The 15,464-nt window shown below is 42.1% G+C and overlaps 1 protein-coding gene across 2 annotated transcripts in view; it reads right to left on the reverse strand.

Annotated features, from left to right (window-relative positions):
- The window catches only part of LOC142585803 (exportin-T-like), a 58,575-nt gene that overhangs the window by 30,442 nt on the left and 12,669 nt on the right, over window positions 1–15,464 (reverse strand). For both annotated transcript variants that reach the window (XM_075696818.1, XM_075696819.1), the window contains exons 6-10: window positions 10,154–10,372; window positions 6,038–6,121; window positions 5,198–5,473; window positions 1,986–2,065; window positions 919–1,117 (exon numbers count right to left, since the gene is read on the reverse strand). In XM_075696818.1, the coding sequence (XP_075552933.1) occupies window positions 919–1,117; window positions 1,986–2,065; window positions 5,198–5,473; window positions 6,038–6,121; window positions 10,154–10,372 (858 nt within the window). The remainder of the gene's footprint in view (window positions 1–918; window positions 1,118–1,985; window positions 2,066–5,197; window positions 5,474–6,037; window positions 6,122–10,153; window positions 10,373–15,464) is intronic.

Here is a 15,464-nt window from a genome sequence, read left to right on the forward strand (position 1 = left end):
CTGTGCCCTTTGCTACCGAGAGGCTGGCTTTCCCGCAAAATTTATACATTTAGTGGCTGAGTCGAAATTTCGCTAGCAGCAGAAAATTGCCCCAATATTCTTAGATCAGATAAAACAAATGCTAAGAATCATGTTTGTTCCCGCACAGCCAGCAATAAATTAGATTTGTTTGGAATATTCAAACCCAACCGAATATTCTAACATTTTTGGATATCTATTCTTCAAATCGAATACGAATAGTAAAAATATAATATCCGTTAATATTCATACTTTTCAAATATTTGCACACCCCTAATTATTTTTGATAACGTGGAATTCTTAAAACATGTGCTAATGCTTGATACATGAGCATTTTTGTATTACGCCTTTATTAAATTGCAGTTACTACGGGCAGAAATGAAATCTGCAACTCGGGTGCAGCAGTAGAATGTCCGAGCCATAGAGCACTGCAGTGACATTCATTTGTTTCATCCCTAAGTTTGTACCAACTGGCCCAATAACAATGCAGCCAACAAAAGACAAAGCCTAGATGAGCTCAATTTGGAAAAACAAGGATGACACCTCTAATGTTTGTCACTTTGTGTAGCACAGATAAATGGCCACCTTTAGGTTATAAAATGGCTAGCTTCTCTCCGAAATTATTGAAATAAGTAACTTACTTAAGTCACTCTGATAACTCACAGTAGCTAAACTGATGCAGCAAACTTCACAGATCATCCATGTAGGGTGTCATCCATGTAGGGTCATGCAACATGAGCAGCTTTGGAACATTAAAAAAGAAAATTTTGTGCACTATGAAAAACAAGCAAATTTTGTTCATTTTCTCACAAAACAACTACGAAATTCAGAGCTCAGATGCGAGTTTAAATTTAATGTCAACTGCATCTCCCAATTAACAACACAGTTCCAAGTGCCCACCTCAATGTTGGCCTTGTCTGGCTGCTTGTAGTTCCCTGGCTCGTGCTTGAGGTATTGAATGTATTCGCGTGCAAACTCAGCCACCCCTTGGGACACGTCGTCATCTTCGTGTCCTAGGAACTGAAGCATCAGGGGCACCTTGGAGGCCAGCTCTGACTGCACCACCTGACGGTTGGGAGCATCGCCTTTCTTCTGCAACCTGCCACCAAAGGACCACACATTCCAGAAGGACTGACGAATGAACGTAATGAAAGAGTGACTGATTCATGGATTTTCAAGGTGACTGAAGCAAAATTTTGGTCTGTGTAAAAAGCTTACTTTCACAAAGCATAGACACAGAGCAGCCTGCCTGCAAAATTTTGCATCTGAAATGTGAGTGGATGCATAAAAACTAGTAAAAGTTATCAGTAATACCAAATTAACCTCCTAGATTAGGCAGCACCAGTGACGTGTCGAAAATCTCAGAAACCAGGTTCTCGATTTGCATTATATCTGCTAAACACCAGATGCCTGCATTGTCACCTTAGGCACTATATTAAGGCTGTTAATAAGTACGCTGCACTCAAGAACTATTTTTTGCATCTATTTTGGCTGACTGGCACTCTTGTATGAAAGGAGGAATAAACACCCTTTTTGTATCTTCACACTACAGCATTGTTGTTACCTTTGTCACCAAGAGCACTTCAGACCCCACAGTATAACTGTAACATTCTAGGAACAATAAAAAAAAAATATTAGAGGCTAAATGATGTGAAGTATTGCAATACAATAAATTTGAGAGGGTAAATTAGCTTTGAGAAGTTTATAATACCAGAAACCACAAGGCCCTTGGAAGCAAGAACAAAACTCAGACTAATGCACTTATTGCCCATCACATATGAGCAAGCACAAGCAAAGGTGACACAAAAAATGTGCACATAACTCATTTTCACATTAACGCCACTGAGGCAGAAGAATCAGCATGATTAACCTACAACATGAAGCAGTCAATATACTTTCTACAGAACTTGGCGCAGCTCTTCCGACTGTTATGGTTACCATTTGGATGGCTTGACACTCGCACTTACTTTGAATATGAGTCGAACAGCTGGATCCCCATCGAATTTACAAGCTTTGCTAACTTGATAAGAAAGTCCACATCTTCTCCCTGAGTGGAAAAGGAGGGGGAGGGACGAAGAAAAAGTCTAAGGGATGTCCTCTCCCAGACATAATGTAACAGCTTGTGTTTACAAAAAGCAAATAAGAATACAGACTGCATCTCGCAGATGCCTTAAATGACAGGCCAGCTTTACAATGGACGAGTTTGGTATGCCAAATAGGGCACCAAAATCTAACAATTGCTGACGGCCATTAAAAGCTACCATACCAACTTCATGTTAACAGTGGAGATTTTGCCATCATATGGCTAGGCTACTAAATTGTAGGCATGTGCAAATACCGAATAGCAGATTTTGAGTCGAACAAAGGAAGAAAAAGCCGAATATCAAATACTAGAAAATTTTCCCCTAACTTTATTGTTTACAAATGTTTTACAAGAAAATACAGTGCTGCACATGCTTGGGAGTCTCCTAACATTGCATAACAAAAAAGTAGCAAGCTATCAGTAACTAAGGTACATAGAAATCAAGTTATATGGTACGGTCTACTCTTATTAAGGAAACACCAAATTAGTATGCCAGCACTGATTACAGCTCAGTTCTAGTATATGTGAAATTCTGGAAAACATTTTTTTAATGAGTAGAAGTTCTGTTGAATAGAATCGAGTTCCTTTTTCCTCTAAAACTGACGTTCTGCCATACTGAACTTATTTAATAACGTTTAATTATTGCATGGAAAGTTTTGCTTTCTAGTTTTTGGCAAAGCTGCAGAAGGGCTATCCCAATTTAATGGCAAGTGGGTTATCGCAAGGCCAATATGCACAACAGATGAAAGAACCGCACAAAAGAACTGAACTCTGCATGTAGCAGGCACCAACGGTAAAGAGCAGGCACCGTCTGTGCTGTTTCATTGTCTGCTTTGGCATGATTTGCCACCTGTCAAAGATTCTGTGATCTGGAGGGTCAGTGTCACAGAAAGTTCGCACAACACTCATTCCCCCTGCCCCTTTTGTTCATATGCTGTCCGTCCAAAGTAACTGGGTCATGACACTTTTGCGCCTGCTGTGTAAATCCAAAGCTAGTCTTGTGAGGGGCTGCTCGAAACTACAGAAAGAGACCAAGGTGCATATATATATGGTGGCGATGGTGGCTGTGAACAACTTTGTTGCCATCCCGTGCACTTGCTTTCATTCGCAAGGCTGTTTGTATGCTTTCCGAGTGTCGCCCGACTGCTACGAATATATGTGCATCGATTCATCCATGACCGGTCCCAAAATCATGCGTGCGAGTTACATTGATGGCTGTTAAAGCGGCAGGAAGTTTGTCGCCATGTGCCCCACACGATGTGCGTGCCTATCGGCAGCATCTCGGCCCGATCTTCGCACAAGCCCTTTCGCACTTTACGATGCACTGCTTTTGTTGCCGTCCTCTCTGTCTGCATCGCACTATCATTTTGATTGGTCCTGTCAAACAGGACAGAGCTTGTACTGACAGAGACAGCCCCGCCTGATGTGGCATTGTTCTGCAAATTGTGGCGTTCGGGTGCTGTGTGTGCGATCCCTGCATTGAGACAACGTCGGGGCGGCCTGTCTGCAGCACTCTTTTTGCACCGAAAATGAAGTGAAACGCTCACTTGGGTGGCATCAAGACGAGGGGCTCTGCAGCACATGATATGTGGCACTGCATGCATCTCTACACCAAATATACTGAATAGTATTCTAAAAATCAAATAGGAGATATTTGATTCATGAATTAAATTATTTGAACATTCTATTTGACTTGATGCAGTAATATTCAAACATTTGCACACCTCTAATTTCTTTCTTTCCTAAAAAGGAATACATTTCACTCAAAAATAAACAACATCTTAATCTGGCAACTTATGCACACTTCTTTGCAAAGGCTCTATGATGTTTTCAAGTGCCTAGGTTATCACTTTGGGATGATCAATGCTGCAGTTGAGCTTGAAACTTGAAATGATGGAAAATTTTGCATCTATTTTTCTACACTACTAAGAAATCTTTTCTCCAGAACAAATGCAGAGACAGCTATTATAGTTACTCACGTGAAGAGACTTAACACCAATACAGCAGACTTTGTTAATTCAATCCCAACCAAAGGTCCCAGCCAGTGCGCATGCATTTTTATGGACTCAGACATTCCTTACTTGGTCCTAAAATTGGTCTTCGCTGGTTAATTAGAACTGGACCAGTCAGCATGCAGACACCTGACCCCTATGGTGACCCCAACAGGCCCCCTTAGTGGCAGCGTGTGTCGCAGCAGAGCTTAGGGGACAGTGAATGCATTGAGCCTACGTCAAATATTCCATCAAAAACACCCATTTTCAGCCTGCCCAAAGAAGATTTTCAAGCAATAACTATAGCTCACAATTTCTCAATACGGTACTTACCAATAAAATCGGGCAGAAAATGGCCTGTGCAGTGCAATCGCACACAAAACCAACTGCCTTAACGACATTCGTATGCTTTACCGCATAGCAAGAATGTACTGTGGCGAGGCGGTATTAAAAATTGTGCCGCTAAGCTAAGAAACTGTGCAACAGATAATAGACCCTTGCCCCTTTCTTTGCAAAAACTCAGGTGCGCATTTGATTTCTACTTTGTTTAAGAGCTTTATTGTCATTTCTACATTAGTCTTCTACTTTGGAAACATTGAAAATGAGTGTGGTGTGTTTCGGCATTTCTTCTACATCTTGTTCAATTCAACCCGTCGGATAATTTATCATATTCAGTCGGTGCCACCTGGGTCAAACTGATGAAAGTCGACTTTAACAGGGTGGCTACACTGTATTGCCCGAACTTGCAAAGTGCTGTAGCAATCATTTTGCGATATCAAGGCTTGATATCTCAGGCCATTAGATGTACCCAAGGTCAAAGAGGATGACTGTTCGCGAATGACACAAACGCACACATACAAATGTAAACTTAATGTAAACTAGATCATTTGCAGGAGTGTACTGCAGTTTCTCCCAAGCAATCTCCAGCCTAATGGTTATCCTTGTTATATTTCAATTGTGTTGCAAATATGCAATTTTCATTCATAGCATCTGGCTCTATCACCTTGCATGAGCAAAATGAAAAAAACACAATTCAAGAGCTCACACAATGTTCTGTATGTGAACTCCCCCGCGAACATCGCGTGAAAAGTGGCGATGCACCCACCTCAGCCACTGTAAGCACGCCGGCCCTCTGGAGGACCACAGAGAGGGACTCGACGAGGCGTGCTTTGTCGGCCGGGTCCATGCCCTTGGCCAGGATCTCACACACACAGTCACACGCCGATTCTCGCAGGGCCGGCAAGGACAGAAAGTGAACTAGTGCGTCCACAAAGCGGGCGTTGGCCACTAGGCCAATGTCAATCCAGGCCACGTATGCACCCACCACTTCAAGACACAGCCGGCATAACTCCACACCAGCAGGGCTTTGGCACTGGGTCGTCTGTTCGGCACACAGACAATGAAAACAAAAAGAAAGCTAGAGCACCCCCCCAGCAGAAATAAAAAATACATTATGATGATAATATAAGGAGGACGATGATTGTGAAGGCCTCTGGAACCCTTTTTGTTTTACCAAATGTTCAGCGGTAAGTTCTGACATAACATTTGTCATTCATCCATGTGGATGAACACAATAGTATGTGGAAGAGCAGAAAGGCTAGATTAAAACATATTCTATGGCTACATCAATCAAGCTTAACATCAAATTTGCCACCAATCCGTTCCTAAAGGGGATGCTAACAATATCCATGTAGGCTTCACTGCAACGTAAACGGAGTCAAAAGTAAGCTTTCCCAATGGCAGGTCAAGTTTGCTTGCAAACATTTAAGGTAATAAAACCAGACTATTTAATATGTGACTCTATGACAGCTTTAAACCAAACAAGGATAAAAAGCAAAAATCAGGACAAATGTATACAGCTGTCTACATCACAACAAGTGTAGCAACTTTCACCAAGCAGACAATACATTCAGCGTGCTGGTGATTGCAAGGCTCACATTCTTACCAGGATTGCGTACCAAGAGTTCACCATGTCCACAATGTGTGTTTCTCGGATGTTGTCCTTTAGCAATCTGTTCCGGTCTTGTTCCTGTTGAAACCAGATTACAGCACCCATTGTTACGTCATGAAAAGAAGTAACAGGATAAAAATAAATATAGCAGGCCTGTTACAATACGCGAGGGATCCACAATGCTCTTTGCGAGTCTCAATAACCTGAGTGAGTTAACCAGAGTATGTAATATTGTGTATAGCATTATATAATAAAACCTAATTAATTAGAAGTCCAACAGACTGCAAAATATCTTGAAATTAAGCATATTTTCTAATTACCAAAAAAGAAGAAAGAAATGCAGAAAAAGAAGGGTAATACTGTGCAGCACAAGCATGTATTTTATGTGTGGCAGGAATGCTTAAATCATTGATGTGGGACTGCTTGCTGTACCAAGGGTCATGAATGATGTCTAACCCGTTAATCAAGCATAGGATCTCAGTCACCACTGCTATACTCTACAAAATTGTGGACAACGCTCGTGAACTTTAGTGTAACCATTGCTAAAGTGGTCACAAGAGTGGGCCCCTTATCATCACTGCGATTGCCTACTGGACACTGTCAGTGACTTCGCTTTGCACATTAGTGTACGACGTCTGCACATCTGCTTCTATGTTAAAATTGTTGGCAAAGCCTAGTCAGCCAAGTATATCACTTCCTTTGCCGTTTTCGTACACTAGCAGAGACGTACGTGTAGCCGAGATTTTTCATGCGGTTGGGCACACAACACATTGGCAGTGAAGAAAACACATGTGACACAGGTTATGTTTCCATGGGAAAAACTAGAAACGAAAAAGCCAAGAGTGCCACTTTTATTGATGATAATGATGATGCTCTGACTCTCTTCTTTGTAGCAGGAGTACACATGTAAAATTAATGCGCAATGCCAGACAACGTAGGCACTTCGCACAGCACAGCTCTCTTAAAGTCTGATCTAGATTCAATAACATGTCATGGTCACCATGTTTCTGACACTGCCTCAAAAATAGTGAAGCTACAAGCCCGTCGCAGCATCCTGGTATCAAAGGCCACGACTGAAAACTACGAATTATCCAGATGGATGCACACAAGCTTTTCAATTTATCCAGTATAATTCGCATTGCATATTAAAAGACCGCACATAAACTGGATTTTCAAATAGCCAGACCCCAAATTATCACAGTTTTACTATATTTTCCGCTTTGAAGATCTTGAAAAAATATTCACACAGCAAAAAGGCTAAGTGACTCTAGTTGACAACCTAATCTGAAGGAACTGCCAATAGTATAAAAAGATGTGTCATGGGTGACGTGCATTTAAATGAGTGCATTCATAACAAATTAAAAATAAAGGTGGCAGCTGTTCCCACCACCACTACAATGCTAGGCCCCCACTCTTAATTAAACGAACTCACATTCTTTGGATCGTATCTTGCCATGCAACAATAATCGTCATCTGTCTTGCACGCATTTCCTTTCTTTAACGCTGCAAACCCGGTAATTCCAGGTCATGAACGGCATGTGCATTATCAGCATGAGAGCATTCTCGACAGGAAAGCAGCGAGCGCAGCATTTTCAAGAAAGGAAACGCAAGCAAGACAGATGACGATTCTTGTTGTATGGCAAGATACGACCCAAAAGGTGTATATTTATTTAAGAGTGTAGCTACATCGACGTTTCTTACCAAGCTTCTTGCTCTTCGGTGCTGTGTTTTTCATAAAAACAATTCGCCGCTGTTAGTAGTAGCACCGACTCTGCTTCTATAATCCTCGCCAATGGCTTCGAATCTCAGAAAGCGTGAAGCCTAGCATAATGCCGATTCCCGAAAGTCAGCTTCGCTACAATACAGTAATGTTAAGCAGTGAAGCATGTGCGCAGTATTGTGGTGAAGCATACCATGAATGGGAAGAGGCAATTGTCACGAGACACAGTGTGCATTCCTTAATTATACATGCGTGCACTCGCCGTCTCCTGTCACAGTAAGAGCACCGATACGGCTAACAAGTCTACTGGAAGTGTAACAAGTGGCAGGACTTCAGAGATATTTCGGACGTGCCTGTGGCAATTTGAGCCTTTGGGTAAAAGAGATGCATCCGTTTTTTCAAGCTGCCAGATTTTTCGGACGTTTTCGTGGCTCATAGGGAGTCTGAAAAATCCGATGTTGACTGTAATCAATAAGGCATGATTTTTAATATAAAAACAGACTTGCATGTTCTGTAAAACTATAAATATTATGGTGGGAGCTTGCAAACATATTAATTGTCATTTCATCAACCTTGTTAATCAACGGGCAAAAGAAACTAAGCAACGAGCTCCACATACGCCGGCACCATCTTCGCCAATCTTGGCGCCCTCTGACTGCAATCAATAAGGCATGATTTTTAACATAAAAGTAGACTCGCACATTCGGCAAAACTGTATGAATATTATGGTGGGAGCTTGCAAATATATTAATTATAGTCATTTTATCAACTCTGTTAAACAATGGGCAAAATAAACTGAGCAACGAGCTCCAGATACGCCAGTGCTATCTTTGCCAATCTTGGTGACCTGCTTGCCCCGCACTCTTTTCTCACCCCCGCTGCGTCGACACCAAGTTAGAAAAACAAGTTTCGGATAAAAATAAATAACTTTAAAAATGCCTCATAACTTTCATAATTTCTTAGAAAGTTTTATTTACAAGAAATCTCATAAACACCATTTCAAAACATTTAAACTATAATATTCCGAAAGAAAGCGATCAGTGAATGACGTTAACGCTGTCAAAATAGCAGAAGCTCGGTTGGTCGGCAAGATGGACTCGAACGACAGCGTGAAAAATCTAGTTTGGAAGTATTTCTCAAACTTCCCTCCATCACCCTCCCCACGCAGGATGTGAGGCTCTGTCCTTTTTTGTAGAAGGGAAAAGGGCACCCTGCCGCACGTCTTGGCAGAATGCACAGAACTCAAGACCCCCCCCCCTCCCCTTCCCACGAACACCCCCAATCCCCAACCCCTTGAGCGATGGGAGACCTTGTTATCCAGCCCCACCCTACCGATTCAGCTCACACTGACGGACAGGGGCCAGGAGCTGCTGGGAACATATGGGTCCCGTAAGTAGGGAACCACCCCCTCTGGTGCCTGCGTGCACGACCAATTTATTTCGGGCCCAACAAATGTTGCTTCATCATCATCATCATCAAACTCCCTAAAAATGAAGCCCAGTGTTTCAATAAATAAGTCATACTCATACATTATACATAAGTATTCCAATAAATAAGTCATACTTGAATGAATTGTGGTCTCATTCTTACAAATAAGTCCCCTTAGTCCCACAAGCCCGAACACCATTCCACCTCAAAGAAATTAAAAGAACTTGCTCACACGTATTTCTGGTCATGGAGAGTATATTGGTATGAAGAAAACAGCGAAATTATAATTGAGTAAAAATGAATTAGTATGGTAGTTATTATTTAGTAATTCATTTGCTGAACTATTCACAAATGAACACTCCCTTCAGTATATCAAAAAGGCTAGTATGGGCTGTACATTGCGTTTGCAGCACTAAATCAGATTTTTCAGGCATCAAATTTAACGTATCAAAAATGTTACGTTGGCCTTTGTGGGGTTGATAATTGCATGTATCCAATAATTATCTTGCATGCCCCTTCGCAGCCAAGATTTTTTAATGGCAACTATTCGATATTCGATTAGAAAATATTTGGACAAAATTACTATTCACTTTGAATACGCTTCGAACTCAAAATCCACATTCGCGCAACCCTACAAGTCACAAAATGCCAAACAGCACACTAAGTGCTCCCGTAGCACGAGTGCTGGCCTCTGCACTTTTGTGGCTAACTGTGCGTTTCTTTGTTCCCTGAATATGTACTTGTATCACCATTTAAAAAAAGAAGCGTTTAGCTGGAATTGTTTTTGTTTGTATACAATTGCATGAATCCAAAACTAGCCTCTGGATATGGGTCCAAATTTCATGAGTGATGAATGTAGGCCATGTTGCTAAATCAATGAACCGAAAAACTGAAACTGAGGCTGCCAAAATTCCACAGCAGTGAGGAATGAATAAAATAAAGATAGATGTGGCTGCACGAACCTTGGCAGTGCGCGGTATCTCACAGTCGGCGATTTCACTATTGATGGCAAGGACAACACGCAGGTAAGCATCCACAGCAGGCGGTCCCAGTGACAATGTTTGGAGCATGTCAGCAAAAAAGCTGGGCCAGCGCGCTGGGTAGTCCCAGAGGAACACCCAGCACACCAGCTGTGCCACTTTGTTGCGGATGAACACCTTCTCTGGAATCGGGGCATACACCTGTGCAAGGCACACAAGGACATTGAGCCTCATGAACAGGCATCTCAACACTTTGAACAGCTTTCGTTCGCCACAGCTGCAAAATCAGATTGAGTAATTGCATAAGGCATCACTTTTTGATGACCTTGGTAACACCACCATTAAGACACTTGGGCAACTGTTGATTCCCCTGATATAGAGAAAATGATACTTTCCAAAGGAGTTCTGCCTACAGGGAGTCATTGTCGTTCTGCCACATGGCCTATAACAATCTTTTGCCACATGACCTATAACACATTATTTGTGGACGACTGCGTCCTCTATAGAGTAGTCACTTGTGACCGTGATGCTGAGATGTTTCAGGAAGACTTGAACAGAATCTCAAAGTGGTGCGTCAAATGGAATATGAATTTGAATTTGTCTAAAACAGTTCATATGAAATTTACAAGAAAGAAAAACCTTGATATGCAACCATATGTTATTAGGAATGTAATGTTGGAACAGGTATTCGAATTTAAATATTTAGGTGTTTATTTTACTGCCGCTTTGAATTGGCGCCATCAAGTCTATTATGTGCTGCTAAAGCATGCAAAGTCCTGGGATTTCTTTGCCGAAATGCAAACACTTTTCCACAGACATGTCGGGACATTTTGTACAAGACTTATGTGAGGTCAATTCTGGAATACGTGTGTACGGTTTGGGACCCGCATACTAGTAGAGATAAGGATAAGCTAGAGCGGGTGCAGAACATTGCCGCTCGTTTCGTATCTGGCATACGCGGGGCTCAATACAGTGCACCGCGTATGAAGGAAGCACTCAACTGGGAATTACTAGACACGCGCTGTAAGAAGTTGAGGCTGAAGTTCTTCCATGCTATTTATTATTCAGCTGTTCGGGTTGATCGCGAAAAGTTTGTGCAAGAGCCTTTTTATAGATCTAATTGTGTTGACCATGATTTTAAGGTCCGTGAATTTGCGACAAAAACTGAATTGTTTAGAATGTCTTTCGTTCCTAAAACCATTAGGGAATGGAATAGACTGCCAAGTGATGTTGTGAGGGTTGAATCAAATGATGCTTTCTTTTTGATCTTGTAGATTGTAGATGTGCATTGCTAAGGGCTTTGCCTTTGTTTTGCTTTCTTTCTTGCTTTTTTTTCATTTTTCCTCTTTTGTTATCACTTTTAACACTGTACAGGAGCAGAGGCGTCGTATGTATTTCTTCTTGTACCCCCCTCCCCCCACTGTAATGACTTGGCGCTGTGGGTTCCTTAATAAATAAATAAATAAATAAATAAATAAATAAAGGGCCCTTCACCAGGTGTGAGCACTGCAAACTGACAAGCGCGGTACATAGATCACACAGTTGCAAATATGTGTTCAAAATATGAAATGGCCGCAGAGCACAAAAACGGCCTCATATTTCAACAGCAACCCACGCGCGCCCTTCCTCTTTAGGGAACCCTGCTTTCAGCCAAAGAGTCAGGGTCACAAACACGTAAGCCTGCACAGCCTGCAACGTCACCGATTACGGCATGTGATCTTGGCATTCGTCTAATGTGGAATGCACCATACAGTAAAAAGAGGAAGAAGAGAAAATTGTGACGTAAACGTACGCAGTCCCTCAGCTCTAGTAGAGGGAAATACAGGAAAAAAGCAGTGCTTTCGAACACTAGTCGATGCAGAGGTAGGGAGTGTTTATGCAGGCAGTGAAGCTTGCCTCCTGGCAGTTTTGCAATGTAACATTTCCATTTCTGATATCTCGTCTAACAAAGTAATTTGAAAAATTCTTGTGGCACAACGCCCTCTAGATTATGCCCTACAACATCCAGTGTATAACCAAAATTTCCAATGAGGCCTGGTGAAGAAGCTGCCAGGTGCACATCAGTGCTGTCCGGCTTATACTACCATATAATATTCAGTGAGGACCACACCCCCAACTTGGCAGCCCAAAATTTGAGGAGAAAAAAAATTTAGCCAAGAAGCAAATGTGTTCAGTGTGCTGGTACCCTGTGCGTGTATCACCGAATTTTAGCGTGCAACGTCTTTTCTCGCATTACTACAAGACGGTAAGAGTTGCACTTTGACCTCTGTTGTCCGGGATGTGGCCATGGCCGGCTCCTCCATTAGTGTACTAGAACATTTTCTAGTACACTCCTTCGGCTCATCTGTCAACTGCTGGGAGTCCGCAAGAGAGAGGAAGCGTTCGATGGTGTACGACTGTACTTAAGGGCAACTCTGGTGATTTTTCGAGGTCAATGGATCTGAATGAAATTTGCTGAGTGCATTCTTCTACATGCTTCACTAATTTCTTGAAAACATCAGGCTTGAGAGTTCCACAGTTTTACAAGTGAATTTTTTTCATTCCCTTATACCACCTGACTTGCCTGCTTCTCAGCTACTGGCTATGTTGCATTATGACGTAAAAGGCAGTACACACAGAGCATGCTGGGAATGAATGGCAGACAACAGGGGGCAAGTAGTAAGCTAGTGAGAGTGAGCTATAGTGTTTGGCGTGAGAAGCTGCTGTCACGAAAAGTTATGTGTGGGCGGGCAAGAGATGGGAGGCAAGTGGTGTTGCGTTGCTGGCTGCACAAACTTCAGCTCTCGCAATCCACACACACAGTTTGAGCCAATGCCCATTGCAGTCGGCCAAGGCTAAGCCCATCACAGTCGCCGAGTTCATGCATTCATTGCTGGTGGACCTGAGCGAGTGAACTGAAGCTAATTAAGCCATTAGGATGATGAAAACTGCTTCTGAAGTTTAGTTTTGACCACAAGAAATTTAAATAAACAATTCATTTCCTATGGTGCACACGAAAAAGCTAGAAGCGACGGCACGGCATGCTATAAACATCGGTATGTTGCCGTTCTTGAAGGCGGCCAGTGGCACTCATCAGCACTTTCCTAAATTAAATCTGACTACGTAAATGGGTGTATTTTTACACATTGTTATGTCGACTCATTATTCAGCTTCCGAGATGCAATGTTTGCCTCGTATCCCGAATGTGCAGCAAGTGGAAGTCCCGTCGACATGGCAGTGTAAACAACCTCCCTGTTCAGCTGCCAATGGTGTCCCTCCCCCCAATACTAGCATCGGCGTTTCCGCAAAAAAACTACACATTCTCTAAATGAATTATCATATGTGCAAAGTCTTAATCTATGTCTACTTTACAGAACACATTAATTGCATGCATGAAGAGAATATGAAGAATGATAAGTAAGCAGCATAACAATGCTCCCGTACTAGTCTCCTGCTCGCTGTTTTCGAAGGTGTGTGGTCGCACATATCAGTGCTACTCAAAGTCGTGCAACGGTGCTTACATGTACAAAAGCCACATGTTTTAATATGTTCTGACACTAACTGATGTCACCAAGGAGTGGCTAGCATTCAATTTCGGCATCTATGTCGGTGGCTAAAGCAGAGAGAGGAGCTCGACACAAAAAACAAATTGAGAAATATGCATTCTGTAGGGAAGCTTGCAAGTCCCTGGAACTCATGTCAGAAAAATTAGACCAAGTGGCGCTGTCTTAGGTGAGGACCGCAGCTCATCACAATTGTGAAAAAAAAGAAAAGAAAGCCTTTACATGGATCTGTACAGTATATGCATCATTTCCAAGCAGGGCTATTTCCTCCAGTTATTGGTTTATACTTTATTCCCCACCGAACCGGGCGAAGTATGAGGCAAAGGATTTGGCAGCGAAAGTAGAAATATGTATTGAAAGCCGTGAAGGCAGGGGTGCCTCGGCAGTTCAATAATTAAATGTAAAAACAAATCTGTAGTATAATGCCCATTTGCTATACATAGTGTTGACAATAATGACGCTCTCAACATACTCATGTTTTGATTCCGAAGAACTGAAGTGTTCAGTGACAGTAGGCAATTTGGAAATACAGTGTGAACTAAAGGTACAAATATAACTTCAATCAACTAAAAGAACAATAAGGTCAATGTCTTTGCGACACAAGCATGTGTAATAAACAATTAAGCAAGTATTCCATAAGAAAAAAAAGCTACATCAAAATGGCAGTAGCAGTATGCATGAAGAAGAATCATGTCAAGCATGCAAGTAGATAGGACAATGAATGAGCATGCAATACCATGTCATTAAATAAATACTATTAATGGCAAGCTGCTTGCATACACCCAGAAATCAAGGTTGCATCTCACACTGTCATGGTACTGTGGTTCACAGGTGTATATGGTTTGTATTACAGCTCTGAGTAAATGTGTAAGGACAATGCCCATACCTGCCAACCTGAACATATAGAAATTCGTAAAACTATCGCAGCGAGGCGCAATTTTTTAAAAGAGATTTACCTTTTGAAGCATGCTTACTCACGTTTTCACAGCCGCAAGTGAAATCCATGTCTTGGATAGTAAAGAGTGAAAACTCCACTGGGGCACAATTTATTTTTGCAATGATTTTGCTGTTGCCTACTTTGCCTGCTTCAGAAACTTCTCCGTGTAGGCTAGCTTAAAGCAAGTACCACTCTGGTGCCCCTTGACCATCAGCAGTTTTTCGAGTGTTTTCTCACACACAGATGAGCGAAACTCCATTTGAGTTTTGTTCAGAGTGCTGAATATTCTCTCACATTCAGCATTGCTGTGGGGAATGGAGAGCATAACCAAGCATAACCATTGAAGTTCTGTGGAACCTGAGCAATTCTTGGACATTTCGAACTCTTCCTAATTGCGACCACTGCACGTCGGACCTTGACTCATTGAATATGTTGGCTGGAACCTGATATGCTTGCAAGTTGGCAAACTCGACTTCAAGTGCGTCGATTGTTTCTTCTTTTGATTCACCACTCGGCTGGGGTAGGATAGCAGGGAACGCCATAACAAAACGGCGTATGCTGTTGAATGGAGCAGTTTCCAGAGCTTGTACTTGAGCAACTTCAGCCATATTGAGGTCGATGTCTTCTAGTGGGAATTTGTAGCAAATGTAATCGTATGCTGCCATTAAGTACATATGTACAGCAGAGAATAACTGCTCTCTCTCAATGCAGCTCAGTGTCTCAACCACAGAGTAGGTTGTGCTGCCAATGACTATGTCTTCATCACCTTTCTGGTTCTCTGCAGCTCCATAGTCAACTTCCAGCAGTGAATGAC

This window comes from Dermacentor variabilis, chromosome 6 (assembly GCF_050947875.1).
Source record: "Dermacentor variabilis isolate Ectoservices chromosome 6, ASM5094787v1, whole genome shotgun sequence".
NCBI lineage: Eukaryota > Metazoa > Arthropoda > Arachnida > Ixodida > Ixodidae > Dermacentor > Dermacentor variabilis.